Source organism: Parus major, chromosome 2 (genome assembly GCF_001522545.3).
Source record: "Parus major isolate Abel chromosome 2, Parus_major1.1, whole genome shotgun sequence".
Classification (NCBI taxonomy): domain Eukaryota; kingdom Metazoa; phylum Chordata; class Aves; order Passeriformes; family Paridae; genus Parus; species Parus major.
Window position 1 is genome coordinate 57365004 of NC_031769.1, and position 23639 is coordinate 57388642.

The 23639-nt window shown below is 36.0% G+C and overlaps 1 protein-coding gene across 2 annotated transcripts in view; it reads right to left on the reverse strand.

Annotated features, from left to right (window-relative positions):
* The window catches only part of ATP9B (ATPase phospholipid transporting 9B (putative)), a 154154-nt gene that overhangs the window by 38635 nt on the left and 91880 nt on the right, over positions 1 to 23639 (reverse strand). For both annotated transcript variants that reach the window (XM_033512027.1, XM_015617835.1), the window contains exon 12: positions 12386 to 12546. In XM_033512027.1, coding sequence (XP_033367918.1) covers positions 12386 to 12546 — 161 coding nt within the window. The remainder of the gene's footprint in view (positions 1 to 12385; positions 12547 to 23639) is intronic.

Sequence of the window (23639 nt, forward strand, 5' to 3'; positions counted from 1 at the left end):
TCTGAAAAAAGAAAGATCTTAAACCTATGTGCACCAAAATTTTGGAACAATGTTTTTTTATGTGTTTGTAGAGTACATATCACAAGCTTCATCCCAGACTTTTAGAAGATATGGCAATACAAAAAAATGCAGTATCATGCATTCTGCATGAGACAGATTCCAACACTTTGTGAAGACTCTTGACATAATTACATTACTACTCTTACACAGATGGCCAATGTATAGCAAGAGCAGATCACTAAGTCATAGTTTTTATCTACTAAAAAACCCCAAGCACCATCTATTTTCTCTTGTGATGTGAAATTACAACTATCTTTGTACCTTTTCAAATCACTTTTTTTTTTAAAGCAACCAATAACATTATTTCTTTAGGATAGTACAACTATATTTGTCAATTTCTCTTTCACAAAAAATCATATTTTTGTCCTTCCCAAAATGTAGCAAGAAAGAGTCCATTGCAAAAAGAGAGAAGTGCTGAAGCAGCAAAATGCACTCTCATAACAGCATGTTGGCATGAAGTAATCTTCTTCACTCTCTAATAGAAAATATGCAATTTGCAGCAAGTTTTATGATTATACATAGAAGTCCAAGTCAAAGTATATTTTTCCAGTTCACTCTGTGCATTCATTTTTTTAATATTTCCATGTCTACATCATATAAGAATTAGGATGCACCTTGTATTTTGCAATAAAAAAGTCTTCACTCATTTAATCACATTGTTCTTCCCCATAATAAAATGCTCCAACACAAAACTCTATCCACCTTGTTCTAAACCATTAAAATGCTACTTTTCTTTAGCTGTTCACTATGTTCCTTCTGCCATGTCAGAGGAGCAGTGACTAAGAAATAGGCATGTGTTGATTTCTCTCGACTCTGTTCTAACAGAAATACTGAAAGAATAGTTGGGCTAGTAGCAACATGAACTACTGAGGTCACTTGGTCTGCTCAGCCTGGAGAAGGGGAGACTGGGGGGAGCTCATCGCAGTCTACAATTTGCTCTTGAGGGGAAGAGGAAGGGAAAGCACTGATCTCATCTCTGTGGTGACCAGTGACAGGATGTGATTTGTGTAAGGGGAGGAGGTTTGGATACCAGAAAAAGACTCCTTTTTGAGCAGTGGCACAGGCTCCCCAAGGAAGCTGTCACAGCACCAAGCCTGACAGAGTTCAAGGCGTGTTTGGACAAGGCTCTCAGGCACATAGTGTGACTCTTGAGGATGGTCCTGTGCAGGACCAGAAGCTGGACTTCATGATCCTTACGAGTCCCTTCCAATTCAGTATATCCTGTGATTCTGTGAACTATTTGCAGCTAAGCTGCCAACACAACAGGCCCAACTTAAGCAACAGGTTTAGAGTAATGTAAGTCTTAGAACTGTTCAAAGGTACTTCTCAAGGTCAAAATACTGCTAATGCAATTCAGACATTTTTGTAATAGTTCTGACATCATCCTTACTTAACTGCATAACAAAAAGAGCAGCTACCAGCAGTTTTCATCTGTCCTTTTGGAATCAGCAACAGATTGTGAATTACCTGAGGTAACAGTGGAGGGAACAGCGAGTCACTATCTGCACTATCCCATAAAGAAGAGATGCATTTAACTAGAATTATGAGAGCATCTGAAATTTTGAAACACATTGAAAAAGAGTTTATTCTACACCCCCCACCTCCTGAATTTGTACTGCAGAAGACAAAACATGTTGCAGCATAAAAAGAAACATACATTTTAGATACAAGACTTACCATTTAGGATGGTATTTTATACTTTAACTACATCTTATTTTCCCACCAAAATCATCATCATCTGAAAAATCATTCTTCTCGCTGGTGATATACCCCAATTAGTGCTGCAATATCTTCCCTAATTTTATCAGTCTTCAGACATGCAAATGTATGTAACAAAAGGACAGACAACAGAAGAAGGACTCTACAGATTCTTTTTACTGATAATGCTACAGTATAGTGGGAAAAATACTGGAAGTAACTTGACTCACACTGGTTAACTACAGTTCTACCCTATCTTACTCAATCCAGAGCCAGTACTGTGCAAACTGCATTCTTATTATACTTATCTGTTAACTTTCAGAGTGAATATAAAAACCAAAGCATTACATCTCACACTGAAACCAAAGGAACAGCAAAAGATTAACTTCTCTGAGGGATGTGAACCTGCTAGTTAGCCAGTCAAGTACAAAGGATGTCGTCTAGCTTGACAAGAGAAACAAGAGTACACTTTATTTAAAAACAGATGGACATTTGCTTTAGCCAGGAGCAAGTGGATTAACTGAATGCTAAAAGCTGCTCATGACTGTTGGAGTCTGAGATACAGTGTGTGTGCCCTTGTTTTTAATATTTAGTTCTAGAATTCAAAGAAACACTGAATTTCATATAATATGAAATTCATGAGCATGTTTTCATGGTGATACATGAGAACAAATGCTAAAGTTAGATAGAAAAATTGTAAGTGGGTAGATTAGAAAGTTTTTTAAATCACTGGGTGAATAGGTTGAAGTTTAGAGTTTAAGTAGTTTAGAGAACAAGAGACAAGATAGAGGATTTAGGGTGTTGTCCCTTGTTCCTTCTTTCTTCTTCATGTTCATCTCCTAGAGGTTTTTGGGTAGTAGTAGGTGATTGGACAGAAAATGCTGCAGTGCAGCACAGAGGTGATGGGTCATTGGGTCATTAAGAAAAATAATAGACATGTCTATTGTTAACTGGGTAAAAATAGGTATAAAGATAAAAGAACTGCGTAGTTCGAGACCATTTTGTGCATCAGACACAAAGTGAGCCACAAGGCCTTGTTTGTACCATCAGAAGAAAGAAATGTGCCAAATTGCAAAGATTAACCTTGTAACCAGCCTGGAGAGACCTGTTAAGTTTTGTAAGGATCCTTCAATAAACACAAGAAATAAGATTCTAACAAGCTCGGGAGTTTTCTTCGAATAATAAAGACTGAGATAAGTGGGACTCCCTATGAGGGAAGATCCCAGGAGAATTCAGCCCAAAGGAGGCTGAGAGACTAGGGAAAAGTTGTATCCACAGAGAATTCAGCCCAAAGGAGGCTGAGAGACTAGAGAAAAGTTATATCCACAAGGAATTGAGCCCAAAGGAGGCAAGAAGAAATAGACATTACAATGACCTCACTTAGAAGAGGCATTTAGGCTACATTTTTTTGTGGCTGGACTACCAAGACAGGAATTCTGAGATGGACACTCTAATTTAAGCACTTCAGTCTCAGGTACATGGCACACACACACAGACATTCACATGGCTGCTCTACCGATTTACAAAGTTGTTCAGATAGGAAAAGCTATGCTTCAGTAAGATAAAATCAGAAAAGTGTCTCAAAGCTGAAGTGCAGTGTGCATCTTCACCTGCATCTTTTTAAAGCATGTGTATCACCTGGTTTTGACATTCTAAACACTCTATGCATTTGACTATAATATACTTGAATATAATTTAAAGTAAGAAAAAAAAGAGAAATAAGACTCCAACTTCTCTCACTGAGCAGTGAGGAGAAATCCGTATTTCAAAGTATTAAGGCATTTTAGGAATTACTTTAGCTTTCCAGCATGTACTGCTAAGTAGAACAGAATGCACTCCCTTTATGCTGATGGATCTCACAGAATGCTGGCACTGCTGGTCTATAGAGAAATAACGTCTCCTCAATGACTAGGACAGTCCAAGGCAGCTTTCTGGCACACAGAAAGGTATTTGGTACATGCTTGAATTGTTAAGATTAATAAAGAATTAAATAGGAATAAAAAAGAGTGCTATAGATTAATTTTTTTGTATTGATTCTAAAATTTGTACACTGTATCCTTCTCTGACTTCCTTCACTTTTTTTCTAAAAGGAAATTTTTATCTTTGATATCACTGTAGCTACTGCTTAGCACATTATGGAAACTGATACAATACTAAAAATGATTATGGCCTATTAATAGTGAGCATGCTTTTGCAACTAGAAACCTCTCCAACAGAGCTTCACAGGAATGGATAAAAATACTTCACTGAAAAATCCAAGAATTTTTACATACTAAAACAAGGAGACACTAATCTTACACAAAATAAAGCTACTTTCAGTGCCTGATAATATTAGCTATCAATTCTCATAATTTCTTTGCAGACTTTAGGAAACCTCATTTATAACCAAAAAATTTTAAATTCACTAATTTTCAAATCCTTCTCAATTTAATCCAATTAAACAAACTCCAAACACATCAGTTATTCATGAAAACACACCAAATAGCATCCAACAATAGCATTAGCAACTGTTGCATTAGTAACACTAATTTTTAGCAAACCAACTAACATGCAATATTTAGGCAGAGTATGCTAATACAGGAATTTGAAGGCTATTATGGAGAATGAGCATATTTAGCAAACACAGTAATACATTTCTTGTCTCTCCACCTCAGCCCTAGTTACCCTAGAGCAGGCAATCCTAAGGCAATTTTTACCCAACTTGAGGATTTATTACATTAAAAGCCAGGGTGGCATTCTCTGCAATTCAGCTTCAGAATAAATAAATAACACAACATTTCAGAATCCACAGTGCTTTTAACTACATGTTAAAAACAAATAGTTCTGCTGTTATTCCCCCAAAAACAACACCAGTGCTTTAGATGAAACATTCCTATTTACAGGACTTCTAAATTTCATTTTTTTCACGAATTGCAAAGATGTAGGATCCCCTTCTAAATGTGTCTGATTTGGGTTCTTTTGTGAAAAGGACAAATTTGCCAATAAGCAAGGGTCTTCACTGAGATAGTTTGACAAATAGATTTAGAAATTCCAGAAACACTCTACCATTCATGACTCAGTGAAAAACAATCATGACCTAATAAAGTTAGCAAGGACAACTTTGTGAACGAAGTGGTATTGTGCCAAATAAAATTCAAGTATGATTTTGACTAAGAATTAGATGGTAGGTTTTTCCCTAGCTTCCTGAGCAGTTCTGTATATATTATAAGAGTTTTATAACCAAAATACCAAATCCCTGCCAAAACTCCAGATACAGTATGAGTACCTAAAGTGGTATCCACTTTTTAAAATAAATGAAGTAATTGAGATGTAGTCTTTTCATTTTCAGGATTTCCTTCTCTGTGAAAATGACACTGAAGGTGACATTTGGATCCCGTTATTATCCAAAACTGTACCAAATCCCCTATGGCTACATCCCTTAACCTTAATATATCCCTAGGTTCTTGAAACAGTCACAAATTATACACTGATATATGCATTATCCAAAATCTAGAAAAAAATGAAATAATTTTTAAATTATTGGTCAAGAAACAACCAAAAATATTTTAAATTCAACATGCCTTGAAAGATAAATCTTCACAGAAACTGGTTTCTTGGAGCCTAGTAACTGGTATTAACTGACACTAAACAAATAAAAATAGAACAAAACAAAAGTTACTTCATTTAAGCACAATATTATATAAAGATCTCAGCAAATAAAAATCAACCTATAGGTCATCTTATAATTTCCCCATCTCTCATATTTTATTTGATGAGGAAATTGGAATATAATATTCCTTTGTGTTTTGTCCATGATATATATTTTTTTATTTAGGTTTTTTGCTATCTCTTTGGCATTCCTAAGAAGAACCTCCAAACTGTGTTCCTGTTTGCTTCATAACTGGTTTCACTATTCTCTTGCACTAATTTTCCTAAATTTTGTCTATTATGTGAGCATATAAAAGAAAATTACGGAAGGTACACATAGCATTTTGCATGAAACCCTGGGAGTGAATGTAAATTTAAAAGAGAACTCAACCCAACCCATTTATGGTTAAATATTTGTGGCAAAAAAAAATGTATATTGCTATAACGACTGTGGCACATGCAGTTTTTCAAGGGCCAAATGCAACCCTGATACAGATAATTACATGTTGTAACACACACAGAACTTAAAAATGCAGGAGGAAATCTAGAGAATAATTAATAAAAGAATTAATCTGTGAATTTCTTACAGGCTTAAAACACAGAAGAATGCAAAAAAAAATAAAAATGAAACACTTGTCAAACAAGCACCTTTGCATAGGAGATGTAGCATGTGCAGCTCAGAGTGACAATGATTGCTTCCTATTAAAAATGTTTCTTTGTTATTATCACATTTATCAACTAAGATGCCATTTTTCATTAGGTCTCTTATACAAAGGTGACAATATTGACATTAGAGGTCCAATACAAATAGTATTTAAAACATGGGGGTTTTTTGGGTTTTTTTTGTATATTCTACACAAATTTGGTATTGCTGTAATACCAAAGGTTTAAAAACACCTAGGGAGAAACCCAGGAGCAAACAGTCAATATCACAAGATTTGAAAGGATGAAGATATACTACAACAGATCAGTTAAAAAAAATTACTTCTTTTTTAGACTGATTGTGTTCAGTATTGTGGCCAGCGTTGTTTTATAATACCTGTGATAATGATCTGGACATGGGGATCAAGCGCCCCCTGAGTAAGTCTGTGGAGGACACCAAGTTGGGTGGGAGTGTTTATCCACTGGAGGGAAGGAAGGACCTACAGAGGGGTCTGGACAGGCTGGCAGAGACAGACAATGGGCAGAGGCCAATTGTATGAGGGTCAGTCAGGCCAAGTGCCAGGTCCTGCCCTTGGGTCATAACAATCTCAGGCAGCCCCACAGGCTGGGAAAGAGTGTCTGGAAAGCTGCCCAGCAGAAAAGGACCTGGGGGAGCTGATTGGCAGCTGTTGAACATGAGCCAGTAGTGCCCAGGTGGCCAAGAAGGCCAATGGCCCTGGCCTGTATCAGCAGTGGTGTGGCCAGTGGGACCAGGGCAGGGATTGTCCCACTGTACTCAGCACTGGTGAGGCCACACCTTGAATCCTGTGTCCAGTTTAGAGCCCCTCACTACAAGAACAACACTGAGGTGCTGTTGTGTGTCCAGAGAGTGGGAACAAAGCTGGGGAAGGGCTGGGAGCACAAGTCCTATGAGGAGTAGTGGAGGGAGCTGGGGGTGTTTGGCCTGGAGAGAAGAAGGCTCAGGGGGGACCTTATCACTGTCTATGACAGCCTGAAAGGAGGCTGTAGCCAGGTGGGGATCAGTCTCAAGAGGAAATAGCTTCAAGTCACAGCAGGGGAACTCTAGATTGGTTATCAGGAAAGATTTCCTCAGCAGAATTGTTGTAAAGCATTGGAACTAGCTGCCTGGGCAAGTAGTAGAGTCTAGATAGCTGGAGGGATTTTTAAAAGACCCACAGATAAACACTTAGGGAAATGTTTTAGTGGTGGACTTGGCAGTGCTGGGTTACTAGCTGGACTCAATGATCATAAAAGTCTCTCTAATCTAAATAATTTTATGCTTCTGTGCTTTTTCTATGTAGCATGAATATCAGACATTTTAAGAGTAGCACAAAGCTAGTTGAGGCAGTACAGCACTACACTGGACAGCATAACAAGTCTTAGCACAAGAGTGACACACTATAACTTCTGCTGCAAAATTAATTAGTAAAATGTCATGAAGAATTGCATAATGTCTTTCAGCTTCTATAGAGATTGCATTCTATGTCATTGTATGTTACTAAAGCACCAAATACTGTGTATTAAACCACTTGCTTAAGCCACTTCATAAAAGCAGCTCTTTAACTCTTCCACAATGAAACCTTTGCATCATATACCTAATATATATTCTGTCTCTCTGTGTGAGACTTCATATATTCTCACATCTATAGATTATACAGATTAGAGCTCCAACACAGCAGAAACTACAGCACAATTGAAAGCAGCATAGCTGCTTGCTGCTGTTAGACAGTCTGCATGGGTGTGACCTCCCTGGATCTCAAGAAAACACAGAAATTCATATCCATATGATCTGGGATTTGAGGGGCTATTAATGAATTTCAGACATAAGACCGCCTAGCAATGTTTTCCTCACTGCCCCTGAGAACACACTGACATAATTTGAAGGATTTGATTTAAGTGCTTCCCTTAAAGACCCAGAAAAAAAACCCAGCCAGGAACCATGTAGTGCCCCAAAACTTTACTACTTAAATGCAAGGCAGTTCCTTGCAGTCACTCAGGACAGTTTCTTTTGGCACAGCTCAGTTACTAGGAGCCTTGTGGTGTCCAAAGGAAAGGAAGAGACATTTTGGCTTCTGTTCACACTTAGAACTAAAACATCCTTCTAAAACGATGCTGATTAAGCCCCTGTCAATCCAGCTTTAAACTGCTACTAAAGATAGAGCCTGGGTGATACACATTTTTAAAAGATCCCCAGTCAATACCTTATAATTTTATGGCAAATTCTCTACAGTTATTAACAGCTAATCAGAAGTACAAGACTCAGCTACAAGACTCACACATCTGTACACGAGGCAGCAATTTCACCAAACATTGTTTGGCTAAACCTAAATTATCTTGAAAAACTTTCCTGGCTACATTATTTATTTATTTACTTATTTAAACAAAACCCAGACATACAGAAGATCTCAACACAAAGTGCCACTCACTTTTCTTTCAAGGTGGTGAAGAAGACCAGCCAATGAATGAACAAAGCCCATTGGCGGTGGAGGGGATCCAGTTTGTGGGGCAGTGCCATCACTAAGTCTTTTCTTTGGCCTGGGCTTTCTGAACCATTTGCTGTGATAGCTCAAGTGGGATCATAAAGACATGTTAGTACTTAAGACAGGGGAAAAGAAGAGAACTATTTTGTGACAAGGCTTTCTAACAGCCTTAACACCTTTCCTCCACCCATATCACACACACTGGAATTTGCATCTCTGTAGTAGTTGATATCTTGCATCCCATATTGATTAAAACCTTTTCTACTCTCTTGCACTTAAAATTTAAAAATATTCCCCCACCCAGGGTACCGGCTTTTCATCAGCATGACTGCTATTGCCCTCTGACCCTTGTCATTCAGAAAACAGACAATACAACAAATATAAGTCGCTCAACAAAAGCACCTTATTAAGAGAAGTAAAGGTGACATCACAGAACTTTCACACTGGTATCACAAAGAGCAGCAGCATGGACATACCGAGGACACATGCTTCCTGCTAGCTTGTTATGTGACAACTGCACTAGGTGATAATCTAGTTGGCTAGACCCAACTAGAAAAAAGCCTAAAAATGCAGAGAAACATGGAAAAACTCAGATAATATACAGGTAAAGATAATCCTAGAGAGATTTATTTTGTTTTGGACAGTCTGTCAAGGACATGCTTTATATCCTCTTTCCCTGATAAATCTTAAGAATTAAAATAGTTTGAATTTTTAGGGCAGCAGATTGCCTATGGAGGCTCCCTGAGTTATGGTTTCTCCATAAGGAAAAAGAAAACATCAATGACAGAAACATTTCTGGGGGTGTGGGTCTGTTCAAAACATTTTGTGCATAATGATTCTAACTTACAGTTTAGAGATGGACTAAGCTTTCAATAGTTGTTTATTACTACTTTTTCTCCATTTTTCTTGATTCCTTGTGCACCACAGAATGCATGCAATGTTGGGGGCTGATTTTTTGGAGGTAAGAGATGGGTAAGTGTTGCTTGTTGGGGAGGTTTTTATTATTTTATTCTGCTGTGTTGTTGGGGTTTTTTTACAGTTGTTTTATGTTTATACTTCTTAAGTCTTACATACCCCACAGTAATACCCCGCACAAAGTGAAGCAGCATTGATCTAGATGAGTATTTTGGATGCAGATGAATCACAAGGAACCAGCTTCTTTCGAAGCACCTATTAATTATAGAAGAGTCTGCACAGAGATCAGTTAAACTCTACTAACTCTATTGATGCCTTGAGAAGGCTGACCTAGAACAGAGGCTAGACAGAATTAAGAATAAAGTAGGTATTTATTGAAAGGCCTTAAAGGGCCTATCTGTACCTTGGGCAGTACAAGAGCCTGGCCAGGGCTACATTGAAGATGGACCCAAAATGATCACAAAATGATCACAACTGGTCATGAGGTCTCACATTTTTATAAGTTTTGGTCCATCTGCATATCAGGGTTAACTGTCCAATTACAGCTTCAGGTTATGAAGTCCCATTCTCCTTTTATCTCTTCAGTCCACAGTTGTTTATGCATTTGGGCCTGAAACCTGTAACGATTGTCCATGGTATCAAGCTAGAAAATAAATTGTTTTGTCTATCTACTCTGTGAAGAAAGCTCACTAACACTTAATATGAAGCTCAAAACTACACACCTAGGCAACACAGAATATGAAAAATATGATAAGCATCACTATCATCATCTTCCTGATGATCTTCACCAAACACGTCGAGCCATGAAAAGCTATTTTTATTGCATACCTGGAAGTTCCCTTGCTCTGCAAGCCAAAAGCCAAACAGAACTGCAAAAAAAGCTCCACAATTAGAAACTTCCTGAATTCTCTAAAACTATCAAGCAACACATTTCATGTGTGCCTGAGTCCAGATATGCTTTGCCTCTACCAGTGAATCCTAAGCTCTGGTGTTTCATTTAAGTCTCTAAGTTCATTATTTCCCCCATATAGCTATTTAAAAATAATGGGAGGATACAACACCTGATGCTTCAATGTCATTTGCTTTGTAATTTTTATCTTTGAGAGTTTACATCCAAAATCCAGCCTGAAAATTAAGTCATTTTCATGCTTAACATACAGAAGAGAGGAAGGGTACTCATATTTTAGCACCAGCATGATTGAGTTGTTCATGTTGCTGACAGTGTGGGAAGCAACCCTGTATTTATGAAGACCCATGCTGAAGAAAATTTGATAGATAAACAGATAAAACTCTGGGAGGAAAGCATTATCTGATAAATTTCTGTCTGATGAACTAAACCAATCATATTCTCTAATACTTTTAGTTTTTATATTCCACAAACAATTGTAAATTGGGTTAGATGCATGCTAGGAATTATTTTTGGAGGAAAGCTATTCCACAAGTCCACTAAACAACTCTTACATTGAAAATGAGCTGCTCAGTGAATGTTTTTCCAATGGCAAATGTTGAATTTTCAATAAAGAGTAAAATTTACTTACAACACCTATATGGCATTCCTCTTTTATCCAGTAACAAAGTTATTAAAATGGTTAAAAGTTATCCTTTATATCCTTAGCTCTATTTTCCCCTCCCCTGGAATTTTTCAAGTGTTATCTCTCAGTAAAACATAGACTTAACTATTTGAATGGAGGCCTTTTTGCCCCTTCACATGGATAAATTGCTTAATACTCAGTAATGGTGTGTGTGATGGCAACATGGCTGAACAGCATCATACAAGCAGTAAAGGAGTTATAATGGCAATGTTTAGAAAGATATCTCAAAATTCTGTTTTCAGCAGATTTGCCAGAACCTTCTCCTTCAACTTTCCCACAGAATCAGTTTCTCTTGCAACGCAAAAGTACTATAAAAATTTAGTCCTTTAAGTTATAAAATGTTAGGACAGAGGCTTCCTGAATATTCCATTGATCAAATATGATACAATTTCCTTCACACAGACATGTACTTAAAAAATGTGATCACAGTAACGCATGTAATGTAAGCTTAGATTATAAGGCCTAATGAAATCCTCCTGTTATTTTTCTTTTCTTTACTACATGAACTTGAATATCGTGTGCATGCCTGAGGGGACAGGTCTTAAATCTAGCTACAGTTTAGATGCTGCTAACTCTGGCTGATCACTGGGCTTACTGAATGATGTATCTCAAATTGAACAGTTCTAAAGAGGACCTAAAATTAACAATTACCTTAATCTAAACACTGGGTATTTTAACAGGAAACAGTATTTCTATTTTGCAAAGGCAATACCCATGCAAAGAAAAGAATACATTTCAGAGTCAGTGTTCTCACTTCTGTGTCCACAGAAGACTTGATTACACACATGGATATTATTTCGTGTTCCAGTTTATCTGCAATTTGAATATACAGTACTCATGCTTAATGAATTAATTAATTCAGGGCAAGTCTCTACTTGGTTACACATGTTAAAACTCCTCTCATTGTAAAAGAGCACTTACATTATTCAGCCATCCAATTTAAATTAATCATTGGGTAAAACGTCTGTATTTTAACCAGAGAAATGGAATATTTATTGTATTTAGGGCATTAAAAATAAAATTCCATAATGAGTCTAGCAGTTCATTCAACTGCATGCTTCCTGAAACTGCTTTCTCATATACCAACATCGTATCCTTATTAATACATTTATGCTAGCAAAGGATTAGATATCCTGATTACTCCAGCAAGATGAACATTATACAAAAAAAATACAACAGTATTGTTTTCTGTACAGTGATCCTTCAAGAATCAGCAGATTTGTTGGCACCTTCTTCTTCAGCTTCCTGATAAGATCAATTTCCTTTGCAATGAGAAGCAAGTATAAATTTCAAGAAAGCCACATGCAGTGAAATTAGACAACTGTATTTTGCTTTCATTCTTATACATACCTGATTGGGATGATATAGGAAAACAGCAGGAGGAACCGGAAAAGGTTGCGATACCATGGGCCTACAAATCCTTGCAAAGTTACCATAACAACTGATAGTGCAACTAAAGCCAAAAACAGGGCTTTGGTCAGCTGATTCAACTCCAGGTCCAGCAAGCCAACCTGGAGGAAGAAAAAAAAATCCAGTTAGTCAGGAGTTGTTTTTTTTTAATTTATGCTTCTGCAGGGCAAACAATTAGCAATTATTTGCTTTGGTTATTCCTACCTATTAAAAATCCATGGACTTCTAACAATTAACTGAAATTTGATAATTGCATTGATTGTTATTCCTATGCTTGCACACAAAAGCTGTTCCCTGGCTTTGTGGCAGTAACATTTCCCAGAACCAATGTGATATGTCCCAGCCAAGCCTTTTGAATGCCTTCAAATTGGAGACATGCCTTCTCCATTCTTTTTTCTAGGACAGGAACACAGAAGGGCAAGGAGGAAAGACAATTACAGATGAACAAATGAGCAGAGACAATTTTCTTCTGTCATGCACGCAGCAAAAATACTGGCACTGAGTATTATATTTGTAGGGAGCTCATTGACTGCTAGAATATCAAATCCCTCTTAGATTCAAGAGCCAATGGGCACATGGGATGGAGCCTGTGATTTCTCACTCATGTGACAAGTGCACTGTGACTTGTCACTATGCTCTCATCACTCTGTAAATCTGAACCAATGCCACAGAAATGATTTTTAATTGTGTAAAGCTTTCACTTATCCAGTATAATAATATAAACAACAGTAAAGTGGAACATCTATTTTCAAACCAATATAGTGAAACAGAGCTTCAACTTCACATGAATAAAAAGGTATTTGATTTAGAAATATTTTAAGTAAAACATTAGGAGAAGCTATCTGTCATCCACTGTTTCTCAGGAAAAAGATACATTTAAGCTATGTAACTAAGACTCTCACCATTTCAATAATGTATGATGTAAGCTAGGGTATTTTTTGGGATGCTCTAGTAGTCAGTAAAATATGTGGGAAAACTATGCCAGGAAGAGTTTCCTAGGCCCCATCACAGATGCCCCTTTTATCTCCAAGTCTTGCCAGTAAGACCAATAAAACATAACACTTCCTTAGATAACAAACAGTCTGCAAAAGAAGCACTTTAAATATACTTCTTAAAAATTCCAGCAATCTTGCTTACACATGGGCTGTCCCTTCCCTAGAGAACCAGGCAGCTGAAGACCACAGCGGCTGATTTATCAGCTGCATTTAAAAAGCAGCACAACGAGGACAAATATCTTGCAATTTCCGCTGCTTCAACTACTACATAGTTTATGCTTGAATTATTGAGAAAAATAGGTTTTTGGATTAAAATGAAGAAAAATGAAGCCAGGGAAGTAGAGCATGTTTCAAAGCCCAGATCTTTTTGCGTTGACAAAGGCAGCCTAAGTTTCAGGCCTCGCTGAGGATCAGATGAAGTCATTATTCATTCAGTCAGGGAAAAAAGACTCAATTACCTCAACCTAAAGATGCTATCAATGAATGCAAAGTGCATATTTTACTCTATTCATCCAAATCCCATTAAAAAGTGAAAGGAATGATTTAATCTGGCCTTCTAGAGTTGGTCTTTTTTTGTAATAAAATAAAGAATCACTGTCTTGCAATATGCATAACTACTACCTCACACTTTTTTTTCCCCCTGCATCATGATAGTGAAAGCCTATCTCTCCCCTCTCCACCCCCCATAAAAAAACCCCACCCCAGAATAGAAATGAATAAAGAGCTTCTTTGGAAAGAATGCCACTTTTAGGACAGAAACATTAAATTTAGTCCACTGCACACTGATATGTAGCTAACTCAAAACATTTATACCTTTCTAACAGATGAAGACAGATGTGAATTTAAGTTTGGGACCCAACAAAAATGTGTTTGGAGAGGAATCATGACAATAAAAAAGCTGATGCTGAAAAATTTTTCACACAATTTATCTTTTGCTCAGGAACACTTGATTTGCTACTAATAATGCCACTCATTTTAATACAGATCATGCAAGCTATTTGGGATAGTAAATTATATTTTTATTTTCTATAGTAAGTGAAGGCAATTGCAAAAGAAGGCACACAAAGAAAGTAAGTTTTAATAGAAATGCATTCGCCATTTCTCAAAAGCTAGTTACTCCAATATAATAAAAGATACTTAATTAGTTTAATTCTGTGCCTTTCCACTTAAACAATTTCTGCAGTCAACTAATGAAACACTGTTGAACTATCCAGGTAAATTTCATGAAGAAATCCACTAATATTCTCCAAAAGTCATCTGAATATTGGAAAAGTGGATAAGCTTCATTTTAACTATACTGTGATTTCATCAAAGCATTTGTAAAATATGCCATCTTACAAAAGCTATTAATTTTCTTTGGAAAATAGTAACTAGAATAACTATGAAAATATTAGAGATAGATGAATTAGGAATTGGAGTAATTTTCCCCATTTATTGCTATTTCCCATATTAGTAAACCAAATTTTCTTCTACTTGTCATAATATTTATTCCATTTGAAACAACTTAACAAAATTAAACACACCACTGGAAATTTTAATCTCCAAGGGAAAATTTGTACATAATGTCTAAGAAAACCACAATAGTTTTGCAAAGGGGCTGCTCTAGGATAATGAAAATGAACACAATAATTGCCTGTATAATTTAAAATGCTTCTAATGGCAACAACTGCAAATCCATTTAGCTCCTCTTTAATTTATGCACAGAGTTTTAAATAGCTAATGGATCTCAATAAAGTAATGGCTTATACCATCAATTGTCTACTTGCATGGTAAAAAAGCTGACAAGTTTTTAAAATACTTTATTTTTGAATGAGGGAATGATTCACAGTCTACACTTCACATTTTGGGCCACAAGGTATAATTCATTATCTTATGAGAAAAATATTAATTAAAAAGTTGAAAACAACAAGAACTCTTCCAGTTACTGAAATACAATCTGAACAACAATATTGCTGTTTCTGCCCTAGATGCTTAACTCTTAGGAAAGGTTATCTTCTGCAGCTATTATTGTAGCAATAGAACAATTCTTTTAGCACTTTAAAAAGGATATTACTTTGAAAATGAGAACTTTAAAAATGCTAGAATACTGAAAACCAAAATTTGATAATTAAATGTTATAAAATGGCAAAGATTTCTCAAAATAGTCTAGTGCAGCCATTTTTTATTCAATTACAGTTTAAAGTGCATTAGAAATAATTGTTCATGGATAGCCTTTAAGTGCCCTACTTTAATACTACTGAAGTATTAAGGCACAGTCTTAGGACAGACTTCCCCCTGCAACCAAATTCCTCCACAAAGGTAATTATATTTCAGTAATCAGCCTGGTTCTGCACTGCCAAACACTGCATTGACTACAATGAAATTTCATGGTATGCATGTTTGAGAGGGACTTGGGTTTTAATTGGCATCATAAACATAATTTTTTTCTTTCCTATTCCTAATACATGCTCTGAAATTAACTTATTACACCACGAATACTAGTATATTATACATGCTTCCATTAATTCTAGCCTACACTTAGATGTAAAAGATATGTATCAATAAATATTTAAAAATACTAAAATTCAAATAATACATCTTTCAGCTGCAGGGTGACAAAAACAAGGTCTGTCTAACAAAAATGATTAGTAGCACTCCATCATTTATAAAAAAAAATGTATATAGATTATACTATACAGTCAGCTGCATTTATCCAAACCACCATGACTTCCTGCAATAATCTGTTAAACCCTCCCTATGGTCCCTAGAAATAACAGATTACTAATCTGTGTTTAAAGGCTAAATAAAGCGACACATCCTTATCTATCTACCTTAATCTTTGACACTAAAACCACAAAGAGCAACTTTGGTATCTGTAAATGTTTTTTCTTTCTTAAGTCTCCTAATTCCTTTGATCCAAAGCCTTGACTGCTCAGCAATCCAGGTAACCACATTAAGCCAACATAACTGAATCAAAACAAGTAAATTCAGGTTTAGCAAGCATCTTGCCTTAGTTCCCTGTACTCAAGCAATGGTCTGCACAAATATGTTTCTCAACAAACCTGACTTGATTCATGTAAAACCCACCAAATCTTGCATACAGTATGGTACACTGTAATCAATATCTTTCTCATTCTCTTAATCAGTGGAGCCAAAGGTGGGAAAAGCAAAGAAAACACAAAAATACATAAAGTGACTATTTATTAAAAATGTCACCTGTCCCTGCTTTTTCTGATATCAATCTTCAAACATGGTCTCACTACTGATTTAGCTGCAAGAGCAACAATGAAACCTTGAAAACATTTTCTGAAGCACTAAAAACCTTTTACAGGTTTTATTAATTTTAGAATTGAGCAATAATGAAGAGGGAGGACTGGTCTACTTATATTCGTAAAACTGAAATAAACTTTACTTATTTAGTCCACTCCATTTGACTTATGCAGAAGTAATTACAAGAAAATAGTTCATTTGATTCCAGTAACATTTTCTGTCTTACCTTTGGCAAAAAAAATATTAATCTTTCCTGCAATTGAACCTTTGAGCAAACTGAAATATTTGGTATCACATTAATACTGCAGTTTTATGGAACTGAATTATGTTATTTCTACACTGATTTCAACAAATAATTTTAGATATTTAATGTTAATTGTATCCACAAAGAAACAAATTGCAATTACTTCTCTGTATTTTAACATACATCAGTCCATCTCCCATACATAGGGATTGAAAACAGCAGAAATTTTAAAACTCAAGAAGAAATACAGGTTATTGTCCAATGAAAGAGAAGCTCAAGTACATTTTTGTAGTGTTTTGATGCATATTCAAAACCAGAGGTTTAACTCCTCTTAAAAGAGAATACTTTCATTATGTTTTGCAATTACCCTTCTAACTTGCCTGGTTTTACTTTAACACACTATTCATAAATGAATATTTATGTGTTTGGAAATAAACTAACCACTTTGGAAGCAGAATTCCCTTTTGTAAATAGAAATATCTATAATGTTAAAAAGAAAAAGAAAAAAATTAGACTCACATTGTTCTTTCTCTCTCTCTGCCTCATTTATTCATCCATTTTATATTGTTGCCTTTTCCAGACTCGACATCATCTGAGTCTGGATACTCAAATTGAAGCTTGAGAGTCCTCTCCAGGATTTTAGAGGTGCTTAGCTCTCTCTAGCTGTCTACTGCAATAAAAACTGTAAGTGAGCTATTTCCACAACTGCACTTCAGTAGGGCTCAGTTGTTTGAAGTAAGGCACTCGTTTTGTCAAATGCCAGTCACAGACTTTCATAACCTTCCTAAATGTGTCTTTTTTTCTTTTTTTTTTTCAGTTGTATCCCGGTTTACCTGAATGAGAACGATTTGCTCTACTTGTAGTAAAACATTCTCTTTCAAATGATCCCAATGAGAGAAACTGAACACGACTCATTCTTAATATCCTGCCGACTATAAATTTGGCTTTCATTAACACTTTTGCGGTTTGGTAAACTACACCACTGCCTCTAAATATTCTTGGGTCTGATGTTTATTCTTAGAACGAGTGTTTGGGCAGAGCACTGAAGCCAAGCCGTGGCTATTTGGCTTTTGCTCGGCATTGCCCGAAGGCGGGCGGCTGGAGCGGGCAGCGCTGCCGTGCGCGCTTTGGTCAGCAGAGGGCGCCCGCGCCCGTCGGTGCCGCACGGAGCCTCCCCCGGCACCCGCCGCGTGCAGCGAGAAACGCTCCCAGTTAATTACTCGGCTTTGACACTTCAGATTGTGCACTCAGACTCTTCTATTTCCTCCTCAGCAAAACGTTACACTTCATACACCTTTATACACTCACACTCTGGCACCTTAAGGCAGCGGGAGTCAGATGCTGTGCGACCGTATGTTCTCTGACTTGGCCGCGTACCTGTCACGAACGCGAATGGTTCAAACGCCGTACAGAGCACATTAAGAAATCCAAAAGGTTAACAGCGCCTTAAATTCCGGTGTCCATACATGGACTGTGTATTACAAACATACTCTCCTCCTATTAAAAGCTACTGGCTGAAAACCTTTTCTCAAAACCACCCATCAATTTAGAATAATTGCTTCTGTCATCTAAGATAACTAGTCATACTGGAAACTTCATCAACCAAAAGCATCCACACAGTGAAACTCTTAATTCATCGGGGCTTTCTTCAATTAAAAAAAACGTAGGTACACAGCACAGAAGACATTTAGAGTTCCTAAGCACTTTCAATCCTCCTTATACTGATAAATATTGCTAAAACGTGGAATCTCGGGGGTGGGGGAAATGCAGGATTTAAAGATGCTTTATTTTACACTGGAACACTATCTTCAGATTTATATTTCATACGTACCTTTTACATGTGCTTGTTTTATCTGCTTTAAGCCTGGCCATCATCGGCTTCAACTCAAGACTTTTCTACGGATGCCATCATGTAATCAGGTCTTTGAAGGGTCAGAATACAGAATAAGCAGCTTTACACATTACACACTATTATTAAAACCCACTCAATGGAGATGGCATTTTTTCAAATCTGAGTAGGTTAAAAAAACATGATTTACTCTCTCACAGATTAAGATAATCAGCTGTACCAAAATAACTGCAAAATTAGCACAGGGAGAACTTGTTCAAAAATGTTTATTGTGTAGAATTTGCATATATAAAAATAATTAAATGCAAAAATTTGAGATATATGTAAAAAAAATTAAGCAGCTCAGTAACAGGTACTACTTCCTTCAAGTAAAAAAACAACTGCAAAAGGGATCTAACAAATTGTCAGCAACAGCTAGCTCTTTAATTTGCATAAATTTTAGGAATAGCAATATATCTATACTTCAGACCATGTGTCTTACTGGTCTAAATAAAATTTTCATACAGAAAATCGCACAAATGTAGTGTTTTCATAGTAGGAACCGAATCTGTGGATTTTATATATGGCACAATATGTTTAATATTATTTTGCAATGGTATGAGAACTTTACAGCTTTTTCAAGGACATCTTTGAAACTGAATACTGGAAAATATGCACCTAAAGAAATCCAACATTTCCTTATTCCATGTTCAAAATAAGTTGTTAGTAACTCATCTCCTCATAGACCATCTAGATTAAACTATTAGAAGAGATTATTACATTTTGTAATGAGTTTAATCTCACACAGGGCTGGGGTAAGAAAGGTCAGAGCTAAGGTCATCAAAACACATGGCAATTTTTCCATTAAGAATATAATTAAATAAATGAAGCCAAGAACTCAGAAAGTCTAAGCTTATTTCAAAATTTCAGAATTTCATTTATCCCAAACTCAAAGTAAGCTTAATGACAGTTGAAAGAACATGTTTTCTTTCCATTTTACTCGGGGTTAAATTAAGAGGTTCATTTTCAAAATTTCTTTCCAGGTAAATTACATACATTTTATTTTATTACATGTTGTTATTTTGAAAGTTAATGAAAGTTGGAAAAAAACTTCAGTGAGAAACACTGATACATTAATTTGGTGCTTATGCCATAAAAGTAGATGGAAATCAGAGCTGCAACCTTTCTTCATGGAAATGTAAATTAAGTAATTCAGTAGATATAACACACAGATTATTAGAGTGGCTGAGGAAACCTTCAGAAGATGGATTAGCCAATAAATGCAAGAGAATGAATAAAAATTCTTGAATGAGGAATTACAGTTGGTAGTATGCAGTGATTCATTAATTGGTGGAGCATTTCTACAAGCTCCTTCCTCCTTTGCTATGTATCCTCCATGTCCATCATTAAACCCGTCTCAGCACAGGCCCAGACACAAACACAACCATCCAAGTATTCTTACACAGGAAATCAGGTTAAAAAAATGAAAAACCACACAACACAAAGCCTCTCAAAGTTTGTTTCAAAGCATTTTCATCTGAATACTATTCATAAGGAATATGAATGTATATTTACATACAATAATGTTCAAGAATAAAGGGGAAAACACATGAGGCAGGAACCGAGAAAGGCCATTTTGAATGCATCAAACTTTAGTCTCTGCCCCTAGCTATTCCTGAGTATAAAATCCTGTTAGCCTGCAAGCTGACAGTGTTTCAAAAAGCCTGAGATACATATTGAAAGACAAACTTGTTTTTATTTTTACTTCAAAATTATAAAGGAGCTTGAAAGCTGCTTCATACGGTGGCAAATCAGCAGTTGTCTCCTAAAAGATTAATTAAATGTCAGAACACAGGGTAAAATTTCAAAGAAAGGGGAGTGAGCCTTCTTCAAGACTGAACAGAAATACCCAAAATAAATCCAGAGCAAATGTCCACAACCATTTAAGACACAGAAAAAACAAATCTTCTCAATGCAGACTTCTAGGTAAGATTTCATGTGCAACTTCTTACTAGTGCAACATGTGCGACTACTTACTAGTATTATGTAAAAACATCGATTTTCAGACTCAAATATGTGGTAGAAATTATGACCTGAACTCTAGAATTTCTAGCTCAATTTTAAGGCACTGATGTGTTTACAAATAAAACTGTCCTGAAACAAATATCAAACTTTTTAGATAAGGAATATCAACAAAAGGGTTTATAGGATGGTTCTTAATTTTATTTTTTTTTAATACAGTTACATGTTATTCATAATCTATATAATGTCTGTGTTACTAGTGCCTTCTGTCCTAAAACAAACACAAAATATGTTTCAAAACAATTAACAGAACACGTTGTTATGAAATTATTCTTGGGATCATACAAACAAATAAGGTTCTAGAATAATATTTTCCATAATATTGTTCCATAGAGATCAGAAGTATTTGTCTTTCTGGTCAGACATACAAAAGAGCTGTAAATGTGTACAAATGCATACACATAACACATATTTCAAATTTAGTACTTAATTCCAAATCTGTTTTTACTGACAGAGAGATTAATATTTCCAAAATTCTGCTTTCTTAAGTTTTAAGACCTGCATTTCATTAGCAGAATTCTGCAATCAAGTGGTGTGTGTGTGCATGTGTGCAGGATGGTGGTTTTATTAAACAAAGCCTCATCTGAATAACAAAAATTAACTTTATAATATCGCTGCATTTTTCAGGTTTTCTACATCATTAAATTTATCAGCTGAAATAGCTTTATTTCTATTAAGAAAGCAACAACAACAACAAAAAAATCTTACCATAAAAGTCAACTCCTTTTTGTGTTTATATTCTTAAAGACATTTTATGAACCATTTCATACTTAATGGTTTGCAAGCAATCCCAACAGTTGGGAATTGTGTGAAAAGTTGCACAGATTGACAGATGAAGTGAAAAGGTCTGTATTAATTTTCCAAATAAAGAAATGCACGGAGTGGTATTTCACTATGATTATACTCTAAAGTACCAATTAGAACGCATATCAGAAACTAGAGCAAGTTGACACTCTACAATAAAGCAAATAATTTCCAGTTGGAGGGGCAGAAAATGTTAATATGCAATGTTCAAGACTACAAGAATCTTTGTAAAAGGAAGTAGCTAATAAGGTTTAATGATGCATGTCAGGAAGCCACAGTATGTAGGGAAACACAGCTGGCTTCATTTTGTAAACTATTTGATATACACATCTTTCTAGTTCACGATTATCAGCTGTGCAAGTGCCACAGGGGACAGTTTAGCCTTCAGATCAGGATATTCTTCTTGTTCTCTAAATTACAAGTAAAATACATTAATATAATATGGTGCTGTAGGCTAGTGCCCTGACTAAAGCTTATCAGCTTACAAAAAAGATTAAAGAACTCTTCTGTAAGATTCAGTTTGAACAATCTCAGCAGAATAAACAGGCTGAAGAATACTGAGATAATAAATATATTTATAATACAAATCTACACACATTTTTGAATGTCAGATTAAACCCTGAAAGTTACTAAAATAAACATGAAATGCCATTTATATTCATTCATACCATTTCATGAAGCATGTACTTCTTTTATTATTAAATTAATATTAATAAAGAAATCATGGGTATTATGGATAGATTGCAGTTATACAAAGCAGTACGCCTCCTGCTTTACTGCACTCCAAGTTGCTCAGTGACTGCAATATGCAGGTGACAGCAATTAGCAGCAGATGACAGAAGCACTTTGAATTTGTACCAGATGGCAGCTAAGGGTCATTGGAAGCTAGCAGACCTTCCACAAGGAAACTGTTGTGTAGTACAACTATAAAACTCTTCAGCACTTAGAAATAAATTATTCAGGTTCTCAAAGAAAATTGGAAGGTCAAAATTGAATATAAAATATTATGCAAGGCATTAAAAGCTCACCTAGTGTTCACAGAATTAAATACATTTGAAAATAAAACTGCACACAGAGCATATCTTAACCTCACAATGGGGAGAGTCATTACAAAACTAGTAGGAACATCAGCTAATGTATTTGCTAAACAATTCAAACCTGTGTCTCAAAGGAGGGGCTACATAAACACACTTTTTCTTCAGTGCAAGAGTAAGATACTGACTGAATACATGCTTCAATGCAAGAGGAAAAAAAGGCCAAGGGAAGATTCATACATGGAATACAACACTTTAATGGGTACCCTCCACACTTCTGACAGTGCCCTCCGAAGTACTGTTTCACAGCTCAAACACAATTAGGTATATCTCATTTGCAAAAATGAATTCCCACAACCTCCAAATTTATAAACACACACAAACTTGCTTCAATATTTTTTTAGCTGCAAATCAAGAGTGAGATCCACTTAGATGAAGCACAGCCCTGCACTAGGTACTGCATAAACTACCTCAACAAGCCAAGAAACAGACAAATTGATTTGAGTGCAAATGATACAGTAATAGCTGAAACAAAAACCCAAAGGTGAGAATAAGAGGTGGACACACAACCAGAGAACCTTTGGGAATTTCAAAAGTATGTATAGATAAGGTAAATAAAAAGGCTACTCTGCTGCTTATGGGGAATCTCTTCCCATGCATAAAACTTAAAAAAACAACCATGCATTCATAAGTTGAAGCCAACAACTCGATAGCAGAGCAGATGAAAGATACACGAGTGTGATGAAAGCAGCTTTAAAAGGAAGGTGGATAGGCTAAGGGCTGGATAGGCTAAGGAGAAAGGAGCACATGGAAAGATGCAGATAAGAGCTGAAGACGTGAACCAGGATCATGATTTTTTTGTCACTGCAAAATGAGTGCACACTAACCAAGACACCATTTTTCAAGGTAAACAAATTGTGACCAATTAATATTTGATAATTTCATCAAAGACTTAAAC